Below are 22,576 nucleotides of genomic sequence, written 5' to 3'. Positions count from 1 at the left end.
AAACTCATCACTGCGCTATCACTTACGTTAGAACACTCTTTTGAAAAGGACTTTTGAAGCCCTTTCATTTGGCATTCTTTTTAAATGGCCATCTTGCCTTTAAAACTTTTAGTGATTTAGTCTAACAAGCTTTCTAGGTAGATTTGTTTTACCACTATATATTATATTTTCAAACGGCAATCGTTCTTTATAAATATATACATTTATAAATATATAATATAAATGTATTTTTTAATAGAAATATTTGAATTTTTTATTGTTAACAAAACTACTTCAATTTCATTATATTTCTGTGAGCCTAAGCAGCTAATTATTACAAATAGGTATCAAATTGTGATTAAGAGTGGGTTCGAACCGAGAAATTCTGACTCAAGAGTCCACGACACTAACCACGGACCACAACCCGACGCTTTCTATTGTAATAACTAAATAAACACGTTCTAATAACGCTGGTTTCTGTTATTATCTTTGAGTAAGACATAATGTTTTTCAGTAGTATAATACTTTCTTGTCTTTATTATCCGTCTCCGTAGTATAATGGTCAGCCCGGCTACCTATCTGGAGGTGTCGGGTTTGATTCCCAGGGGGGGTTCAAATAAATAAAAATGTTTTTTTTAACTCTAATATCATTCAATTTTACCCTGGACTTGTACCTGAAGCGGAAGGCTGATGACCTTTCCTTTATGTGTTAACAATCAAGGTAACACTACGTTTATATGATCCAGTGGCCTATGCACCATTTTTTTATGGTTTTAAAAAATACAACTATTCTTATTCGTTCTAATAACGTTGGTTTATGTCTTTATTTTGGGACATGATGTTTTTCAACAGTAGTATACATTTAGTGTTTTATTATTATATTATATATAACGTTGTCTGCTATCGTCAGTGTCTAGCTTATACGTCTCTTATTTACTTTTTGTGGACATAATATGCTTTTATTCTGTATAACCATATATCCGGTTTTCATAATAAATGTTGTTTCCCGCATGCAACTAACCCCATCATATATTATCCGGACAAGTTCAGGCTAATAAAGCCCTTGTGCAATAAATGATGCGTTATATTTCACTCAAATAGAACCTCTGAAATTGGAGTCTTATACACAAGGGCTGGACATACCCATACGTAGTTGAAACGAAAACGATTTTAAAAAAATACTCAGAAGAAAATTTTTTTATGATTAGATGAAGAGTTAAATTTTAGTCTCAAAAATTAATTTTTATTTTGTAAAAAATGCATAAACCCCGTAATTTACAAAAAATATTTAAAATATTTTAAAAACGAGTCTTTAATAATTTTAAAATAAATGTTTTGTTTACTGTAAGAAATTTAAAAAAAATTAAACTTTATAAAAAATATCGAATATTTTAAGCCACCATAATATCGGTAATACAATAAAAGCCTTCTAAAAGCTGTCGCCATATTTCCAGGTCCGGTATAATAACGCTTGGTTTCCGTTCGGACCCAAAATAAAAGCACGTCAAACAAATCACTTTATCGTTGCTTTTTTTAATTTTATTTAGTTTTTGCGGATAAATTTGTTTAATGATTATGCTCACTAAACATTATCTGCTTTTAAAATTGAGTTTTGATCCTGTCTATGAGCCATAGTCAGAGTACAGATTAGGGTTAGAAGAATAATAACTAAACAATACGCATATAACTAAAGCAATAACACTTTTTAAATCGGCATCCACGGCACCCTCAATACAAATCAACTTTGAAGTACACCATCCGAGTCATAAGATACACATATGTTTTGTACATTAACAACATTATTATCTTTATGGTATGGTAATATAATAGTCTCTTTAACATTCATCGTTCACTTTGTGTAATACCATTTTAATAGTAGTATTACACAAATTGAATGATGAATGGTAAGGAAAATATTAGATGTACATATTACTATGTACATTTATATAAATATATATATATATGTATATATATATATATAAATATATATATATATATATATATATATATATTTATATATATATATATATATATATATATATATATATATATATATATATATATATATATATATATATATATTTATATATAAATATATATATATATATATATATATATATATATATATATATATATATATATATATATATATATATATATATATTTAAATGTATATATATTATTTATTTATATACATACATATGTATATATAAACATATATATAATGTATTTAATTTATAACAGTTGAAATACTTTTTAAAAAACAATTGAATGTGAACAATATCCCACAATGTGATTCCAAAAAGAAAACGACTCAGTTTCATACAGTGCTTTGAGTGAAAATCCACAAGACAATGTTGAGTGATTTTACTGAAAAACCTGTTTGGTGAAAAACCTGACGAAAATGGCCGCCAAGTGGGATGCGAAATCCCGCCAATATCGCGTACGGGGGGGCGTTTTCTTCCTGTTCATGGTGACGTCTGCCCTCGCGACGGCGATCTCGGGCGCCCCGGCGACCAGCAACCGAACGTGCCCCATCCTGCTGGGCCGCATGGAAGAAGGGTACAACTTCACCGCAGAGGCGTTTGGCTTCGGCGCCGATGATCTGGAAATGCACGAGGACGAGGTGGCCACCTATGACGTCATCGCGCTGAAAACGGAACCACAACAGTCCGACGACTACAGCTTCCTCTACGAGTACTTGACCGGAGTTGGAGTCCATAACTTTAATGAGACCATCACCATCGGATTTCTGGGAGCATACGGACAAACTCAGGTAGGTTTATATTTTACGTATAGTTTTTCATATATGTATACGGTGCAACCTCTTATAACGAGTACCTCTCATGATGAGTAATTTGCATAGCGAGCAAAAAAATGTGTACATTTTTCTTCCTTAACGAACGACATTTCGCATAACGAGTTACAGATAAAGGGCAAGTCCCTTTTTGACGACATTCACTTGTGAGCCGGGCCTTCTGCGCCAGTAAAAAAAAATCGCTTAACGAGTAAGATTCTGGAACAAATTATGCTCGTTATGACAGGTTTCACTGTATATTTTTTAAGGGAATAACCTACAAAGCCTCTTCTTTTACAAGGCTCGTCTACAGGTAAGATAAAAAGGATTGAGAGGGTTAATGTGAAAAATACATCACAAGCACCTGAACCAATTGAAAATAAATCTTTCTTAAATTTATTTTCCCATTGGAGGGAATCGAATCTGCGACACCAGTTTCACAGTCGAGCGTCTACCCAACTACGCCATGGTGTCTGTCAATTAAAAGCATTTTTAATTTTGTGGTGTGGTAATAAAATTCAGTGTTATACCACTTAAAAAGTGGTATTACACTGAATGATAAGGAAAGTCTTTTATATTTTACAAACTAAATATTAAATAGTAAATGAGAACACTTGTTTTTTACCACTTGAGTTATATTTATTTTACTTTAACGCCTAGAATCGGAAGCTACAGATACTTTCATGTACGGATGTGAATATACTCGTAGTTTATATTCTGATCTGTAGATGGAAGCATCTTTAACTTCTGAAACTAATAATAATAATAATAAAACCCTTATCCGCACCCCAATGGTGCATAGGGCACTGAGTCATAAAAACGCAGTGTTATCTTGATCGTTTACACACGAAGGAAAGGTGATCAGCCCTCCGCTTCAGGTGCCGTCCAGGGTAATATTGAATAAATATTACAGTGAAAAAATCACTTATATTTATTTTACCCCCCGTGGGAATCGAACCCGGGACCTCCAGAACGGTAGCCGAGCGTGCTGACCACTAGTGCCTGACCATTGCTTCTGAAACTAGTCGTTAAAATAAAATAAATACAGCTCAAATGGTAAAAATCAATTGTTCTGATTTACAATTTTGCCTAATTCTTGGACTTTTATTTCAATTCCAATATCCGTATTGCGGGGAAGTTAATATTATAGTAATAAAAAAACGTATTACTTTTTTCCCAATTCAGCTGAATAAAGTTTATCTACACCACGTGGTTGATTCATTTGTATTACAATACCACTTCAAGATTGGGGTCATAGGGAGATGGTATTATTTATGTACGTTATTAACTCTGACAATGATCACGTTTTCATAACCTTGCCAAATTTCATATCAAATTTAGGTAAGGCACACAACGGAACTTCACGCGACTAACTTTATCCTGAAGTACAATATGTTCGGCTATAGCAGTGTTCCGCAAACCTTTTCTGTTTAAGGTACCCCTTCCGAATCAAGGAATTTCAGAGGTACAACAAAGAAGAAAAACAAAGTTTGTTTAATAAGAATTTATTATCAAAATATAATATGAAAACAAATAATATCATAACATAGTTTATTTATGTAATATCTTCACAAAACTAGATTTTTTTCCACGGCTCACCACGTCACCATGGTACACCAGTGTGCCGTGTCACACACTTTGAGGAACAGTGGGCCATAGCACGATACGAATACGTGTAGGTACCTATTGAAACGTTACTTCGAATGTTAAATATTTGTATGACTCCTTTCTCAAATATTCATAGATTCTATAGTACACGTAAGTTACGTTAAATGTTGTGAATATATAACTTAACTAACATATTCCAGTACCTAAAAATCTAAACAATGAAATGAATATGTTATCTAATCTTAAAAGTTTTGGATTTAACTTTAAATATATCTTCGCTCTTGAACGCGGGGTTGTTGCGAGTGTTTTTGCCTAGAATTTTCACTCATGAATTAATAATAATAATAATAAAACCCTTATTCGCACCCCAATGGTGCATAGGACACTGGTCATCATCATCTGTGTTTGTAATTATACACTAAAACTACACTTCAGATTATGTTTTATTTTTATTTTAATTGTGATATTTTACTTAAATAAAGTTTGTGTTACGTCATTGTAATAATACTGTCAAAGAAAACGCAAGAAATAAACCATCGATGATTTTGATATAAAACATGATAAAACAGTAAAAACAAAATAGAAAAATAACTTACTCCCGGACAGGCTAAAATAATCCTTGACTCGTTGCTAAAGCTAAAAACTAATCACTATGCCTTCAATTAACATTGCATCAATTCGATGCAATGCCCTATGCACCATTTGATGTGAATGAGGGAAAAATAAAACATAGGTTTTTTTTCGTTCCAATCCATTCAAATCAACATCAATCAACAACAAAATTAATTAAAAATAAAAAGATATTACCATGTAGTGACTTCCGAATCAATTAATGAAAAATTAATTAGATTTATTTTCTTACTTCCAGTTTAATAAACCGAAGTCTTTAGAAGTAAATGTCTAGATTTTCTTTTAAATTTATCTACGTATAAAATGACAGTATTCATTCAACCATGACCTTATTTATTAATTTAGTTTAATAATTTATTTAGTGTTATACATAATTTAAATTTACTCTCGTGAACTTAATTAACTTCCGAAATTTATCCTGAGACTTGGTGACAGATCCAATTTCAATTTTTTGTTTATGACATGTTATGTACTCACAATACAAACAAACTATTCAATATTTCAGTACGACTTGATGTAAGTTGTTTTCTCAATAGAATGAATAAATTTGTAAACTATCTCGATGCCTATTTCATTCCCCAGGTAGACGAATAAAAATAATTTATTTTGTAATTTTGTAAAGCAATTCGACTCAATTTTTTTTATGCCGTTCGAGAAATGCTTTGCAAGCAACTTCATATATTTTCGTCGGCAATGTTGAAAATGAAGATTTGGAATTCGAAAAAAAAAAGTTTCTGTCGGTTTGGCAACTGCGGCATGTTAACTAATACGACATCCATTTGAAAAGTTGGCTGATTAAATTACACTTCAGAAATTACATACGACAAATTTACGTGCCACGTAAGAGATGAAAATGCGCACAAAAATAAACATGTTGATAATATCCCAACTTTCCCTTCTTATTAATATTTTGAAATAAAGTCATTTCAGTGCAAAATAAGTAAAAAAAAATATTTTTTTTTATTAGATACTAGATTATTTACCCCATGAATAATTATCTACATAAATTTTAAGTCACCGTCACCCCAAATTTCAAATAAATAAAAAATTACAACTCTTCTTCCTGACTACATCCCAACTTATCGTCTTTGTAGACTGCTGGAGTCAGCTCTCTTCGTCCTCAGGTTGTAGGTTCTCCTGTCCTGGACAACGTCACCGAGGCCATGCCTTCGAATCATGTTATCCTACTGCAGTACCCATGAATTTTGATCTTCCTCTAGATAACTTTTGAGGAAGATCTAAGATAAAAAATTACAATTAACGTATGAAAGAAATGTAAGTAAACAGTAAGTACATGACAATATCTTTAAAGAAAAATGCAATATGGGTGTTCAACACAAGGGGTAAGAGTGAACATTACAAGCGTACTCGGATAAAGTTACCACGTAAGCCAGCTAATGCCAAGTCGTCAGCTCCGGGATGATATATGTATATATATATATATATATATATATATATATATATATATATATATATATATATATATATATATATATATATATATATATATCTATATATAAATACATATATATATATATATATATATATATATATATATATATATATATATATATATATATATATATATATATATATATATATATATATACCAATTTGAAGAATATTTATTTTTTCGTTTAAAAATAGAATCTGTGAAAAGTAATTAAAATTAAGAATAAAGTTACACTAAGTACAACAATAAACAAAAAATAGCCTGAGACAAGCAAAGTTTTAGTTAAAGGGTAAAATTTTAAAAACATAATTATTGTATGACAGATATTTACATTATAAAATTAATTGTTCAACTCGTATAACTTTTCTATTCATATTCATACAACACGTTCGTCGAATGTCAAGGACTGTCGATTATACATGTTTTGAATAATGTATAAGGTACATTAGATTGAGCATCAGATTTTGTCACAGTCATTTTATCTGAATATCACTCGTTAATCTTCATTTGAGATGAAGGTTCGTATTTTCTTCCCTCCCTTATTTGTCACTCTAATGACGAGTCAGACACTCCATTAGTACGTTTTAAAAGGTTTAAAAAATTCCATTGTATTTTTTCTATGATTGTCTAATACCTCGTTGTATTGAAAGAGATTAAACGAATGTTTTTAAAATCGGCGAGGCTTCATTTGTTATTTTTGGAAAAAAAACGCCTCGTTTTTTCGCTTTTTATAACTAAACTAAATGGCGCTGGTCAATCGTTAAAAGCTCCAAGGAACCCCCTCCATTAGGCAAAAAAAGGATGCTTATTCATTCACTAATCCTTATCCGTACGCAGTAGCGCATAAGGTTTTCCATCATATCAAATTAGTTTTATCTTTATGGTTTATAAAATCAAGGTAAAGTGATCAGTTTTGCCTTTTAATGTTCCACCCAAGGGTGTGATTAAATAATGGATTAAGTTTATTTTTAATTTCTCATCATACACATAATTACAAATTACAATTCACAATAATGCGCCCTTACTGAGTTTTTCTGTATCGAGAGTATATTTTATAAAACTTATTTATAAAACTATATGAAATTATTTTGTTTACTCTCACACACACACCCTTACATACACTCTCTCTTACACACACACTCGTTTCTCTTTTCTCTCTTAATATATAAAGTATTTATAACATATTTGTAGAATTATTTAATTGGCTTTTATTATTGTCAATCTAAATTATTTTAATGGATGAGCTGTATAATTCTTAAATAAATAAATAAAACAGTAAAGTAGATTTCCCTGGTCACTCATCGACATTCAGTCAATTTTAATTTAAAATTCCCGTTATTAGCAAATTTGAGTACACTGTTTGAAAAGGTTAACTATGTGTAGAATTATGATACGTAAACAGCACTGGTATTGGTGGTCAAGTCATGAAAGTCTGATGAAGCACCACTGAAAATCCTCAAACTTGAGCGGTGACGAAAATTTTAAAAGCAGATGATATCATTCCTTTTCGTTTCCAAGCAATTTCGAGGAACAAAACAAAAGAAAGTGAAGAACAGCTAGTCTCTTTAACCCCCAGTGCAATAGAGAATTTTGGTGCCGGAAAAATCCTGATTGAGATCTATCTTCTCGCCGACAGAAAATTTTACATCATCAAAATCCTTACGGATGTAAAGCAATCCTGAAAAACTTAATATAAAACTTTGTGGGCCAACGACCTTTTTTTGTCGTCGATATGATTTCAAAGAAAGTTTGAACTTTAAAAGCTCTGAGAAGCAAAAACCGGAACTATATATACATATCCAGTTATTAACTTCAACAATTTAAATGTTTCGAATTTACATTAATGTTTAAATTCTTGGATAAAAATATATGTTTGGATAATCGGAACCCGAGTAAATGATACAAATGGTAAATTTGACTGCTAATTAAATTCCCTGTAATTCATAATATTTGCAATAACCTGGGATTGCAAACATTAAAACTAATTGAAATTTCTTCACAGTGAATTTAATGGGGTTTTTATTTCTCTTCAAATAAGCAGTTTATTCACATGGTAGCTTTTTTGAAAAGGTATGTATTTTTCAAATGTTTCCATGACTGTTTTCGAAACGGGAAATTTATTCTAATTCGTTATCAAAAATATGTTTCTGAAATAATATTCGCAACTCTTAAAAGTAGAAAAAACATAGGTAAAAAAATTCTTAAACCTCTCAATATTAGTGATCAAAAATAACGCGGTTCAGAATTTAATGAAAAAATACTATTAAAACAGTATTTTTTTAATTCTTTTTCAATGCATTACTTGTAAAAGTCATTATCTGCCGTATTTATAAAAATAAATAAATAAATGTTTTTTTTCGTGAGAAAAATAATGAATAAAAAGGGTTTAAATATTGTTAATTAAAAAGGAAATGAAAAATAAAACAAATAATTACGAAGGAGATGCGTCGTGAAAAGAAATGAAGATTTAGTGTACCTGAATGAACAGTTAAGAAGCGTGACTAATTCATGAATTGGAAGCAAGTAATATGTCTCGAACACCAAATTCATTTTAATTTTCTCAAGGGATCTATATAAATTAAAACAAACTGTGCCCCAATTGTTTGTTGTATTATTTACATTATTAACACTGCTTTAGAATAATTTCGGAGAAATGAGATGTGTATGGAATGTAATCATTACAATTCTACAGTGAATATGACTAATTTTGTTTATCCTAAAGCTTATCCCACGTTTCTCGTGAATTTGTATTAAAAGACTTTTCCATGTTAGGAAGTAATGGTCCATAAAAAACGTCAAATTATTTTCTTTAAAAAATTGCAAATTACATTCATGCTTTTTCCTGTTACCTCCATCTGTATATTGATTTTTGTAAGCAGGTTCACACGAGATAAGGATAATTGAAAGTGCCAATAATATTGAGTGATAATGTTCTGGACTCGCTAAACTTTCAAAGGTTATTTGGGTACATATAATATGAATGTCTATCCTTTGAAATTGGGGATCTAATTTGATTGAATTCCAAGATCACAACAGGTTTGAAAGTACTTTTCCGGGATCGTGGTTTAGTTAAGATATTAACTAGTATTAACTTAGATTTATCTTCTTTTATATTGTCACTGAACGTTAACTTTTTATGTTTATTTTGTCAAACTTAATGGTCAATAGAATTTCAAATGAAAAATAATGTACACTATATTTTTTTTAAATATAAAATGAAAAATGACTAACTGTAAAGTAAATGCTTTAAATATTATGAATAATATTATTACTTCTTATATAAAGAGTCCGCCTCCGTAGTGTAATGGTCTGTACGCTCGGCTACCGTTCTAGAGGTCCCGAGTTCGATTACCAGGGGGGTCAAACAAATACAAGTAATTTTTTCACTCTAATATTCATTCAATATTACCCTAGACTAGTACCTGAAGCGGAAGGCTGATCACCTTTACTTCGTATGTTAACGATCAAAATAACACTGCATTTATATAATGCACCATTTGTTGCGGATGAGAGTTTGAATATAAAACCGTTTCTGTGAATTTCTTTAAAATGTGAAAGTAAAATTGTTAAAATAATAAATTGATTCATTACAAAAGAAATTAAAAATTTTCGACATTTTCCAAGCTCATCATCACATTACGCAGCATTTCCAGCCGGATTCCTTTTTGTGATGTATAACCACAGTATGAAAATATCTACCATAAATCTATAGGAAATCAGAAACGGTCTACGATTTATGTTTATGGGATCAATAACACCTGTAATCGCAGTACACAAGAAAACACCGATAACAATCAAAGCCCTCAAAACAACGAAACTGCGATGAAATAAAACCTATAATAATGAAAGATGAATTTTAAAAAAATATTGTGGTAGTTTCAATGTAAAATAAAAAATTACCAACTTCAAATATAACAAAATTAAATATGTTTTGCCCTTTTTCAGACATTTCAAAATCGTACATTATTTTAACGCACCCTGTATTTATATTGTTACACTACTTGCAAAAAGAATCCATGTTTTAATACAGCGTGTAAATTTAAAAATAACTTTTTGCCAGTATTGAGTGAGAGGATTTCTAAGTATTACGAACTTAATTATTTTGGCAAAAACTATCGAAAAACTTACCAGCCATTTGACCAAGTATTTCGATTAAACTTTTTTTTACCCAATGGGCAAATACTTATTAAGCGCTAATTCCGCACTAATTAAAACTGTTCTTATTATTTTGTTGACATTTCATCAAAGATGAGGAAGAATATGGAAGTCTGGGCATTTACGGGGCTGACGACCCCATATTCTTCTTCATCTTTGATGAGATGTCAAAAAATAATATGAAAAATACTCCAATACTCCGAAGATGAACTAGATTTGTGAACAAGTATTTGGACACACTCAAAATGTTGTAAAACTGTTTTTAGTCAATTCTTAGTTGAAACGTTACATTTTATAGCAATTATACTTTTAGTGCCGCCCATAAAATCCTTAAATTACTTTTTCAACTTATTAACGAGCTTCATGAGGTTATAACCATTTCAAAGTAAGCTACCTTAATGTCAAAGATCAAAATGGTACATTTATCTTTTTAAACAGTGAAATAAAACTACCAAAAACTAATTACTCGGGCCTTCTTAATCTCTTTTCAATAAACTAAATCAGTATTGCTAATATAAAAAAGTCAGTTTGGCTTGAATTCAATAAATGATGACCCTTGGTGAGTTCAGAAGTATATAGGATAAATATCTCGTTTCATTTTATTAATTTTGTCTGTCGATTAGTATTTATGTAAATCGTAAGATTTCCAGTTTTGTTAGTGAGTGGCGAGGTTTGTACTCTTCTGGCTCCTCACTCTGCCACAACTGGATTACTGTTTTCAAATACTAGTCGCTCAGGATCACTGAAAAGTAAAAGCAACTTTTTTATTTCAATCCGAATTTATAAACATAATATTTTTTAAAAAAATACTCTTTCCATTTTCCATGAAACGTGTAAATGTTAAATCATCAATAGTCAGAATCAAGAGTACTGATTAAAACTATGTTAGTTTAATCCCATGTTTAAAAACCATTTAATATTAAAGTAAATACTTTTTTCTGTATCAAAACACAAAATTAAATTAGAACCATATGTTTCAATGTTAAAGAAACTATCGATTTTTTTATTCTGGCTAAATGCTTTTAACAACAGGGATCATTTAAACAGGAATTTTAGCGTTAACGTTTTTTTGCCAGTATACCCATGATATTTTATATTGAGTCGTAGGCTAGCACTCAAAATTACCTTGTTATCAAAATAAAACCTCATATAAATGACATTTTAAACTACAAAATACTACTACGTGTATTTTGTCAGTTTATAGAACGATGAAAACTTTAATATATGCATCATTAAGTCGAAATTGCATATTTTCGAGTTAACGTTTTTTTTCAGTACACCCACGATACTTTCTTGTACCTAAATACAGAAATTCCCTTTAAAATAGTGACTCGACCATTTCACGTATGTTTTTTCTGTAAGAAATTGTCTTAAAAACATTTGAAGGTTTTTTTTTCTCTAACTGGCTTGAACGCTTTTTCTGAATTAAGTTTAATTAGAATGAATAAAAATAAATCAAGCTAATTTATATACTGTCTATTATATTGGACCTACAGCAGTTGATTCCAACCCTTGTCTTAGATTAACTTGTCAGCGCCTTCCATTGAGCTTTTAATTAATCATTCTCAACCCTTAACAGTGTCCGGACTAGACACACACAATTGGTCAATTTCAAAAGGATATGCTGAATCATCCCCTATTAGGTGCAGAATGTTACACACGGTAGAATTAACCGCATTATGGCTTCATAGGTCAATCGGTGTAAGTCCACAAATGACTGAACGGAGACAATTAAGCATTTGCTTAATGTACGAGTAGTGCCACTATTTAATCATACCGTTAATGCTCTATTTTTATGTTTCTTTATTATCAAACCCGAGTTAAAAATTACAACAAAAAAAGAACTTCATGATAGAATTATTTAAACAATATATATATATATATATATATATATATATATATATATATATATATATATATATATATATATATATATATATATATATATATATATATATATATATATATATATACATATATAAATATATATATATATATTTATATATATAAATATATATATATATATATATATATATATATATATATATATTATGTATATATATATATATATATACATATATATATATATATATATATATATATATATATATATATATATATATATATATATATATATATATATATATATATATATTCCATATTCCATATTTTTACCCCGATTCTTATTCACTAATTTTTAGATAAATAAAATCACTTTTTGCTTGTAGTCTCTTTAATCATATTATGTAATTCATTTGTAAAGTTAACAAGTAACAAAATTCTAATATTTTCAATTACTGATTCTATGACTTACTAGAGACGATCAGATTCCAACCTAAAAATCACTGCAGTGGACCAGCCTTGAACTAATGATTTAGAGATTCTGGGCATTTTTTTTTTCGTGCTAGGTGCTTTAAGTAAACGTATTTATGAAAAAAATATGACTTACACCAATTATACGTTGGACCTTCTATATGTGTCATGGTCGGTTTAATTATTTTAATGTTGAGTATGAAAGCGATGACGGGAAACATGTTTTCAGTGTATGTTTTTTCTTATGAAGAAAAATGGACATCCTACTTCATTATCCTCCCTATGGTTGTTCAATGTCATATTCATTCAAAGCTCAGGGTCTGCTAACTTATCATCCAAACATAACTGATTATCATTATGTACGCTCCCAAAGACGCAGTTAGCTTCCAAAGGCATTTTTTTGCGTATGTTACTGTTAGAGATTCATTAACCGTGCCTCCCATTTTCCTGAAAATAAAAAGCTAGTAAATGAACAATAAAAAAATACAGCACAAATGAGATAATAAAATATTTCGTGTTTATGAGTCACGACTTGTGTTAAATTTAAAACAAAACAAAATATGTAAGAAAATTTATCGCAAGAAATGTCCTAAATATCTCCTTATTATATTCCATTGAATTTTAGATGTTTTCATTTTACTATTAAATGTTAGGATAGTTATTAAATTAGCGACGTGGAATTTAATTAGCAAAAAAATGTTTCCTTAATTTGGAGTTATTTTCTTAAATTTTTGCGAGAAAATTAATTTCTTTTTTGTCCTTTGAATTCCAAATATTTTTTTATTCTTTCTTTTAAAACTTCTTAATTGAAAATCATGGTAGCAAAATAATTAAGAACAAGGTCATGTATATGATTTTGTTCAACATTCTTTTTTAACTCTTCAGATAAAGTATTAAAAGCGTGTAAGAAAGTTTTTTCTTAACCGCTATTAAATAGGGAGAACAAACAGGGAGAATAGAATGCTCTACCACTGTCTTTGCAAACATTCTTCGCCTCTTTTACAATTATGCATCTCTTCATACATACCAGCCGATTATTTTGACTTCCGATACGGCCGCTTTCTAGTGTGTTTGACGATAAGGTAACTTATCGTGCCAAAATTTCCTTGATCTTCCTCTGCTCCTGTTTCTAAATACACAAATATTGTTCATAAATTTAATCATTAATAATAAGGTTTTTTTTTTCTTTCCTCACTCATTCGTTCCATATATCGAAATCATCGAAACACACTTTCTTAATTTTATCGATAATACTTATCGCAGCCTTGCATCTTTTCCTTATTTCGCCATTCAAACGTCTATTATACATCGTTTTATCACATATTCAATAAATCTTTACTTAAAATACCATAAGAAATAGCGATTAAAAAATGACGAAATTATAATAAATACGAACAAACAAAATATTAGAAGAAATAAGAGAGAAGTAAATAAGGTCGTGAACTTCTAATTATAATCTTAATTTTCATATTCCAGTTTATAGGCGCCATGGTGAAGTGTAGACTATCGACTGTGATACTGGCGTCGGCGTCACTGAAAAGTTCAGTGGTCTCAAACCATAATATTTAATAAAAAATAAATAAGCAAATTAAACATTTTCGAATGGCGGAGGATTAGAGATTTATATTTAACATCTTCCTTCTCCATCGTTCTAACTTAAAACAATTGAATTGCAAAAATTTCTTTACACAAACGATTTCCTTAAGTTAAAAATAAAAAACAAAATTATAGTTTTAGAAAACCTAATGTCTGATATTGTTTTATATGAAATTTAAAATGAAATTTAAAAACCTTGCTAATTTTAAAAGCACGGTACGGTTTTTTTTTAAATATTATTTTGCGGTATGTTAAAAATATGATATATATGGTATGTATGTCCTACACAGAAAAGAGAAATCCTTTGAGAAATTTGAATTTGTATACCTCTAAAAAAACTTTCATTTCAACTAACTCAAAAATATATTTGCAAACTGCCATGCAGTAAAAAAATACTTTTACACAAATATAAGACGATTATTATTTACAGAACGATGGTCACCCGTTGCCGAAATTAGTATATTAATTTTAAATATAATTGTACTTGAACAACGTTCATGTTATTTAAAATTTAATGATGTAGCTTTCTGACAATATTTCATAGAGAATACGAGGCAATTCGGGACGTACTCAAGCAATTGACTCGGTTTTAATGTTTCTGTGAGAGATTTTAATGGTAAAATATATTAAAAGTATATAATATACTTTTTTTTTATTAACAAAAGCATATTTTTCTTCTTCTTCTTCTTCGTAAGTCGTCTATCCTCTACTGTTGGATATAAACCTTTTCCCCTTCTTTCCATTTCCTGCGGTCGGTTGCTGCTTGCAGCCAGTTTCTACTCGCCATGTGCCATAGCTACTTTGTCGTCGAACCATATCTTTTTGGTCTAGCGACACCTCTTTTGTTCTCCCAAGACCTCCACCGAAAAAAAACTTGGGGTCCATTTTATGGGGTCCTGTCTTGCAGAATGTCCTGCTCATTGTTGTTTGATTTTTGGCACGTGTATTTTTTCACTTGGTATAAATGTTTTAAAAAATCTAAATGTGACTCTGAGATAATGAACTTTTAATTTTAATAAATTCTTAACAACAACAAAAACAAACACAAACACAAACGGAATTTCAGAAAATAAAAGAAAAATAAACTTTCATGTCTTTGAGAAAATCAGAATTACCCATCAACAGCAGTACAAACACCTTTATATGGGGAGATCCAAGAAACGTCCTATCAAACAAGCTTTCAAGACCGAATACATCAAAGAGCAAAGCGTAGATTCGCATGTTATTTTTCAAGTACGTAAATATGAAGACGAATCTTTAAAGGCCTCTTTATAAATAGAATCACGTTTCAAGAGCCTTCCGATGCTTTTTCACCCTCTTAAAATATAATTACCTTATTTAATTTATCTCTGCTTACTTATCAAACCATTTAAAGATAAAAAAATAAATGAGCGTTTTGAAATACACGCAGTACAATTGATTGGATAAGTAGTAATTAGAAAAATTCACCTTAGCGATGTTTGTTTTTTGTAACATATATTATCTCTATAAATGTACACACACACACACACACACATACTCTCTCTCATACACACACACACAGATACATGTTTCTTCATCTTTTTCAAAACCATATCTGCACTACAATGGTGCATAGGGCACTGCATCATATAAACGCAGTGTTATCTTGATCGTTAACATATAAAGGAAATGTGATCAACCCTCCGCCTTAGGTATCAAGGTAATATTGAATAAATATAAGAGTGACAATATAACCCCCCCCCCTGGGAATCGAAGGAACCGGAACCTCCAGAACGGTAGCCTAGCGTGCTGACCGTTACGCTACGGAGGCGGACACACATATTGACATTCACATATTCAAAATCCGTGATTTCCTTATAAAAGTATAAGTTTTAAGGTATCCCGTGTTAGGTAAAGACCTTACCTTGGGAAAATATTTGGACGTGTTTTCATTGTTGTTTAATCCGTTATAGCTATTCTACCGGATACCTTTAACTTTTAAGATATTCGAAAGGAGATCGTAAAAGATATGGCACGTCAAGAAAACTCTGTTTCAAAGTGGAATTTATAAAGTTTGGATAATTTAAAAGATAAGGTATGTGAACGTGTAGGAAAGAGAATGCTGAGTTCAGATTAAGTAGTGAACCCATCTATCCTCTCTTATTACTTTATACCCTCAAATAAATATCCCCCCCGCGGATTGATATTTTTACCTAAATGTCCGGTCCAAATAAATTATATCTCAAGGTCTTACAATTGTATAAAATACCATTGTTAAAAGATTTATTGGTCGTTATCAAAAACATTTTTTACTGAAAAGGAATATCGTTATGTTCCTTTAAGGATTAATTTGCATTTAATGTAAATTATATACAAATATATATATTTATATATATATATATATATATATATATATATATATATATATATATATATATATATATATATATATATATATATATATATATATATATATATATATATATATATAAATATATATATATACTACTACTACTACCATCACGCCTTTTGACACCGCCAGATTTTAGGTTCTGATTGATCTGATCGTGCCAAGTCTTTTTCGGTCGTCCTCGTTCTGTTTTCCCTCTCACATTCGCCACATATATTTTCTTAGTCACTCTCTCGTTATCCATTCGCTCCACATGTCCGTACCACCATAAAGAACTCTTCGTAATCTTTACAATTATTCCTCGTTCAGCCTTACATTCCTTTCTTATGTCTTCGTTTTAAATTCTGTCATACAATGACTTTCCACACATTCGTCTGATGGAGCGCATTTCAACAGCGTTCAATCTGCTTCATCCTTCCTTTGCCAGTTCCATGTTTCGCTTCCATACATTAGTGTCGGTACCAGCACGCTGTTGTGAACCGCTAGCTTGGCTTCCATGGAAATATTTATATATAAATAACATAAATATTTAAATAAATATATATATATATATATATATATATATATATATATATATATATATATATATATATATATATATATATATATATATATATATATATATATATATATTATATATATATATATATATATATATATATATATATATATATATATATATATATATATATATATATATATATGTATATATATATTTATATAATTATATATATATATATATATATATATATATATATATATATATATATATATATATATATATATATATATATATATATATATATATATGTATATATATATATATATATATATATATACAAGCATATGTATATAAAATATATTTATCGTTTAAGATTATGTACTAGTAATATAAATTAAGGCCAACGTTTTAAATCTTTTCCCATTATAGGTGTCGCCTACGGCATTAAGTTTACTTCCTTACAAATCCTTATACAAATACCATTGTTTGGGAAAATTCGATGTTAGAACGGTATCCTTGAAAATGATTAATCTGAGATCCAAGAACGTGTCCTAATGCCTTCGAGGCTTTTAAAGTACATATTGAAAATGATAATTTATAACATTTTATTTAGATTTATTTTAAATAAAGGAATAAAAGCTTTGAAGAATAGGATGTTACAAATCGAATAGAATGGCAAAGGCGTTCATATTATAGGCGAAATTTATAAATTATATATAAGCATTTATCACAATTGAAATAGACCTTCATATAACAAAATAAATTTAAAAAATTAAGATAGGTGCTCATTTTTGTAAATAAGTGTATTTTTATAGAAGTTTAAAGGGACTTTGGATCAGTTTCCAACTTCTTAAAACGACATGACCATACACTTTCTCCTAATCTTTGAACGTAACCTTTTTTTAGTTTTTCCGGCTGACCTTTTATTCAACCTTTCCCTCAATTAAACTACTACTACTACTACTACCATCACGCCGTTTTCCCGCAGGGGTAGGCAGAGAGGATGGAACGCCACACTCTTCTGTTCTTACATATACTCCTCGCCTCCTTCACCTCCATACATCTAGTCATACATGCCCTCCGATTACGCAGACTTTTGACACAGCCAGATTTTAGGTTATCAGAACCCTAAATTAAATTTTTATTATTTTCGACATCTTGACATAAGATCAGGCATCTCCAGCGCTTACAACAATCATAGGCTTGGATAAGTATCACTTTACTAGAACCACACTACTCAGCCAAACAATTCAGAAGTGTAGTTGTCAATTATGGGTAAAATTGGTGAATGTTCCACCTATGTAAAGTGATCACCTAACCATGATTATGACGGTTGTAAAACCTGCACTTCTGTAACCCGGACTTCCATAATCTTCGTCATTTATTAAGATGTCTAAAATGTAAATGTAACTCCTAAGCGGAGATAGTTCAGATTGGTGAACAAGTATTTAGACACATTCAAATTGCACATAATTTATCCATCCTTTTGTTTTTTCAATTGACATACTTCTCTTTAACATAACTTATTCCATATTTTTTAACATCTCATCAAAGATGAAGAAGAATATGGAAGTCTGGGCATTTACGGGGCTGACGACCGTCATAGGCTGGTTTAAGTGATCACTTTACACACGTGTAACATTCACCAATTCTACCCATTATTGACAACCACACTACTCAAATTCTTAGAAGTTCTATATATAAACCAATTTTTTCACTAGAACTTCACTAGAGGCATCTATTGGTGAGATGAAAAAAACCTTTTTATTGAGCAGAAACTCTTTTATTAGTATGTGAGGTCTGAATCCTGGATTATAATCACACACATGAGAAACGCCAGAAAAAAAGTATTTTCATTTTTATCATTTTGGCTTATAATTTGTCGAGATAATTTATCAACAACATTTTGAGTGTGTCCAAATACTTGTTCACAAATCTGGAAAATCTGTAATTAGAGGAGTATTTTTCATATTATTTTTTGACATCTCATCAAAGATGGTTCATCTGAATAATACTCCTATAATTGGAGATAATCCAGATCTTTGAACAAGTATTTGGACACACTCAAAATGTTGTAAATAACTAATTCCAGTGCATATTTTTTTTTAAAACTAGTGCATATTTTCCATCCTCCTCCGACACTTCATGTAGGTTACAATATAACATTATCAATATAACTCCGTTTTCCTCGTGGATAAACTTATGTCGCCTGTTTGATTCACTTAAATGGGGGTTTATTTGACGCCTACGCTTTCTGTATTATTCCAAAGCTCGAGGGACATTCCAAGAAGGGTAGTGGAGTCTTTCGAGTTAGAAACTAATATATTGGTTTATCACAAATTAACATCCCTTTATGTTTGCTGAGGAGGTCAATACCATCTTGTAAATACGATTTCGTTTCCAATCATTGCGAAATCTACTATAGGCATTTAGATATAATATAAAATAAAACGATTGTATAATACCACTTTTGAGTTTATTAATGTCAACTAGACTACAACATTCTCAGTATTATTAATATTTAAAGCATTTACTTTATGGTAAGTCATTTTTACTTATTTATTGTTATGCAAAAATATTTTATTTATTGTTTCGGCATTAACTTTGTGGTAAGACATGTTACAATGATTAAAGAAAACACTTGTTTTTTACCACTTGAGTTTTATTATAGACTACATGTTTCAGAAGTTAAACTTCCATCATTCAGGTCTGTATAATAAGACATTATTATATTAAACAGATTATATCGATTACATATTATTATACAGACCTGAATGATGGAAGTTTAACTTCTGAAACATGTAGTCTATAATAAAACTCAAGTGGTAAAAAACAAGTGTCTTCTTTAATCATAATGCAAAAATGTTAATAATATTAGTATTTAACCACTCACCGAGATTTTATGTCTAACGGTTTCGAGACGTACCCGTCTCTTCGTCAGGACAATCACTGCCACAGCATGCAAACAATACTACCTTTCACTACCATAGCACTATTTACACACTTAACACTACACAAAATGTTTAACACATGCGATTTTTGGTCGACCCCAAGACCAACATGCACTAAAAGTTTCAGCACAAATATGCATTACGAGCCGAGGTTAAACGTGCACGTTTACTTCCATATTATTCTTCCTCTATGTCGAGATGGCAAAAAAGTTCAAACTGGGTTTAAATTAATAAAATCAATAGTGATCTCATACAGGTGTTTTATTTTTGTATTTTAAAGATTATGTTATCCCGCAACTTCGAGCTTTATAAATAAAAATAATATTATTCATTTGTTTGAAATTTTAAATTTCCTAAAGTTGATCTGCTCAAGTTATGTTTTTTTTTTTTTTTAAATGATTTGTTTTAAGTGTACCTACAATAAATCAACAAATTATGGTTATTTAATTATTTTTTCTAGAAAAGAAACTCCTTGAACGAAAATACATGTCTAATTCCCAAAAATTTTCGATATTATTATTCATAAATGCTGCTATTATTTAAGCGGGGATTTCCTTCCAAGAAATTAGGTGAAACCGCGTACCGCGTACAAATTGTTCTTCCTGGTAAAACCATTTCCTTTCGGGTAATTCTATGGGTAAACAAAGCAATTAAAGTTAAATTAACAATATTCATTCAGGGTCTTACGTAACGCGATATTTGAGGAGAAACAGATTTGATCTGGTAATGATGATACACCAACAGTGGAATGCGATTTTTTCACAACAATGTTAGTGCCCAATACTAAACCGGAACTGTTTAAAAGTTAAGAGACATTCTGCAAACTATGTTGTTGGGTTTGTTGGAACATAACTGAACAGTTCATTTAATTTAAAAGGCAATCGAAAAACTTACCTAATATGTAGGGCAAAATATCGAAAACAATGATTTGGTACTAAAAATTTACATTTATACTATCGAAAAGTTTGTTGATTAAGTAGTAAGTGTAAGCCAACCCTATTTTGTTTATATAAAAAGTATCGAAAAAAATACAGACGATTAAATAAAATGTAATTAAGAATTCTTAAATAATATTGACACTGTGCTCCAATGCCGCATCATGTGTTATGTAAAAATTGTACTTAACGTAAGAATGTTATGTACCAAATTATAATATATACATAATATATATATATATATATATATATATATATATATATATATATATATATATATATATATATATATATATATATATATATATATATATATATATATATATATATATATATATATATATATATATATATTTACATATATATATGGATATATATATATATAAATATAAATATATATATATATATATATATATATATATATATATATATATATATATATATATATATATATATATATATATATATATATATATATATATATATATATATATATATATATATATATATATATATATATATAATATATATATAAATAATAATTAAATGGTAGTAATTGTTTGCCCAACTTGACCAGCATATTCATCCAATATTATAAGAAAAAAAAAACAATGTTTTTAGCTTTTCCACTTTTTTATTTGACCAGCGACCGGGTTTCGTCGTTACCGACATCATCAGACTGGTAACATCATGTCGGTAACGACGAAACCCGGTCGCTGGTCAAATAAAAAAGTGGAAAAGCTAAAAATATTGGTTTTAATCCAATAATAAATTAAAAATGCAATTCCATCACGAAGTGTCAGTGGATAATATAAATCTATTATAAGAAAAAAGTACGTACGATTATAATAAAAGTAGTTGAAAGGTTCAAATTAATGTCACAAATTTAAAAGTTCCACAAAACTTTTTTTTTTTAGTACAATTTTATTTTTATTAATTAAAAGTTCTCTTCCGATTGATCCGTTCTTTTTATTGTTCTTTAAATTACTTAATTACAAAGTTACATTTTAATTATGAAATGGAAAGTTAGTGCTTCAAATATAAATTATAATAAGAATATTACTCAGACATTCTTATCTAGTTAAAGACTTAAGACCTTTTTAAAATTTAAAGCACTACACAACTACACACACACACACACATATATATATATATATATATATGTATATATATATATATATATATATATATATATATATATATATATATATATATATATATATATATATATATATATATATATAACGTGGTAATATTTTCCTTTTGAAAATTAAGTGTAAATAATA

General features: G+C 29.3%; 1 protein-coding gene across 1 annotated transcript in view; it reads left to right on the top strand.

The window, feature by feature from the left end:
* The first annotated feature begins 2,383 nt into the window (after positions 1–2,383).
* The window catches only part of LOC148301253 (guanylate cyclase 32E-like), a 155,013-nt gene continuing 134,820 nt past the window's right edge, over positions 2,384–22,576 (top strand). The window contains exon 1 of the mRNA XM_088273586.1: positions 2,384–2,755. Coding sequence (XP_088129712.1) covers positions 2,384–2,755 — 372 coding nt within the window. The remainder of the gene's footprint in view (positions 2,756–22,576) is intronic.

This window comes from Brachycentrus maculatus, unplaced genomic scaffold (genome assembly GCF_059751285.1).
Source record: "Brachycentrus maculatus isolate JH-2025_06_01 unplaced genomic scaffold, ASM5975128v1 h1tg000589l, whole genome shotgun sequence".
Lineage (NCBI taxonomy): Eukaryota > Metazoa > Arthropoda > Insecta > Trichoptera > Brachycentridae > Brachycentrus > Brachycentrus maculatus.
Note: the sequence above shows the minus strand (reverse complement) of the source record. Positions and strands in the feature narration are given on the sequence as shown.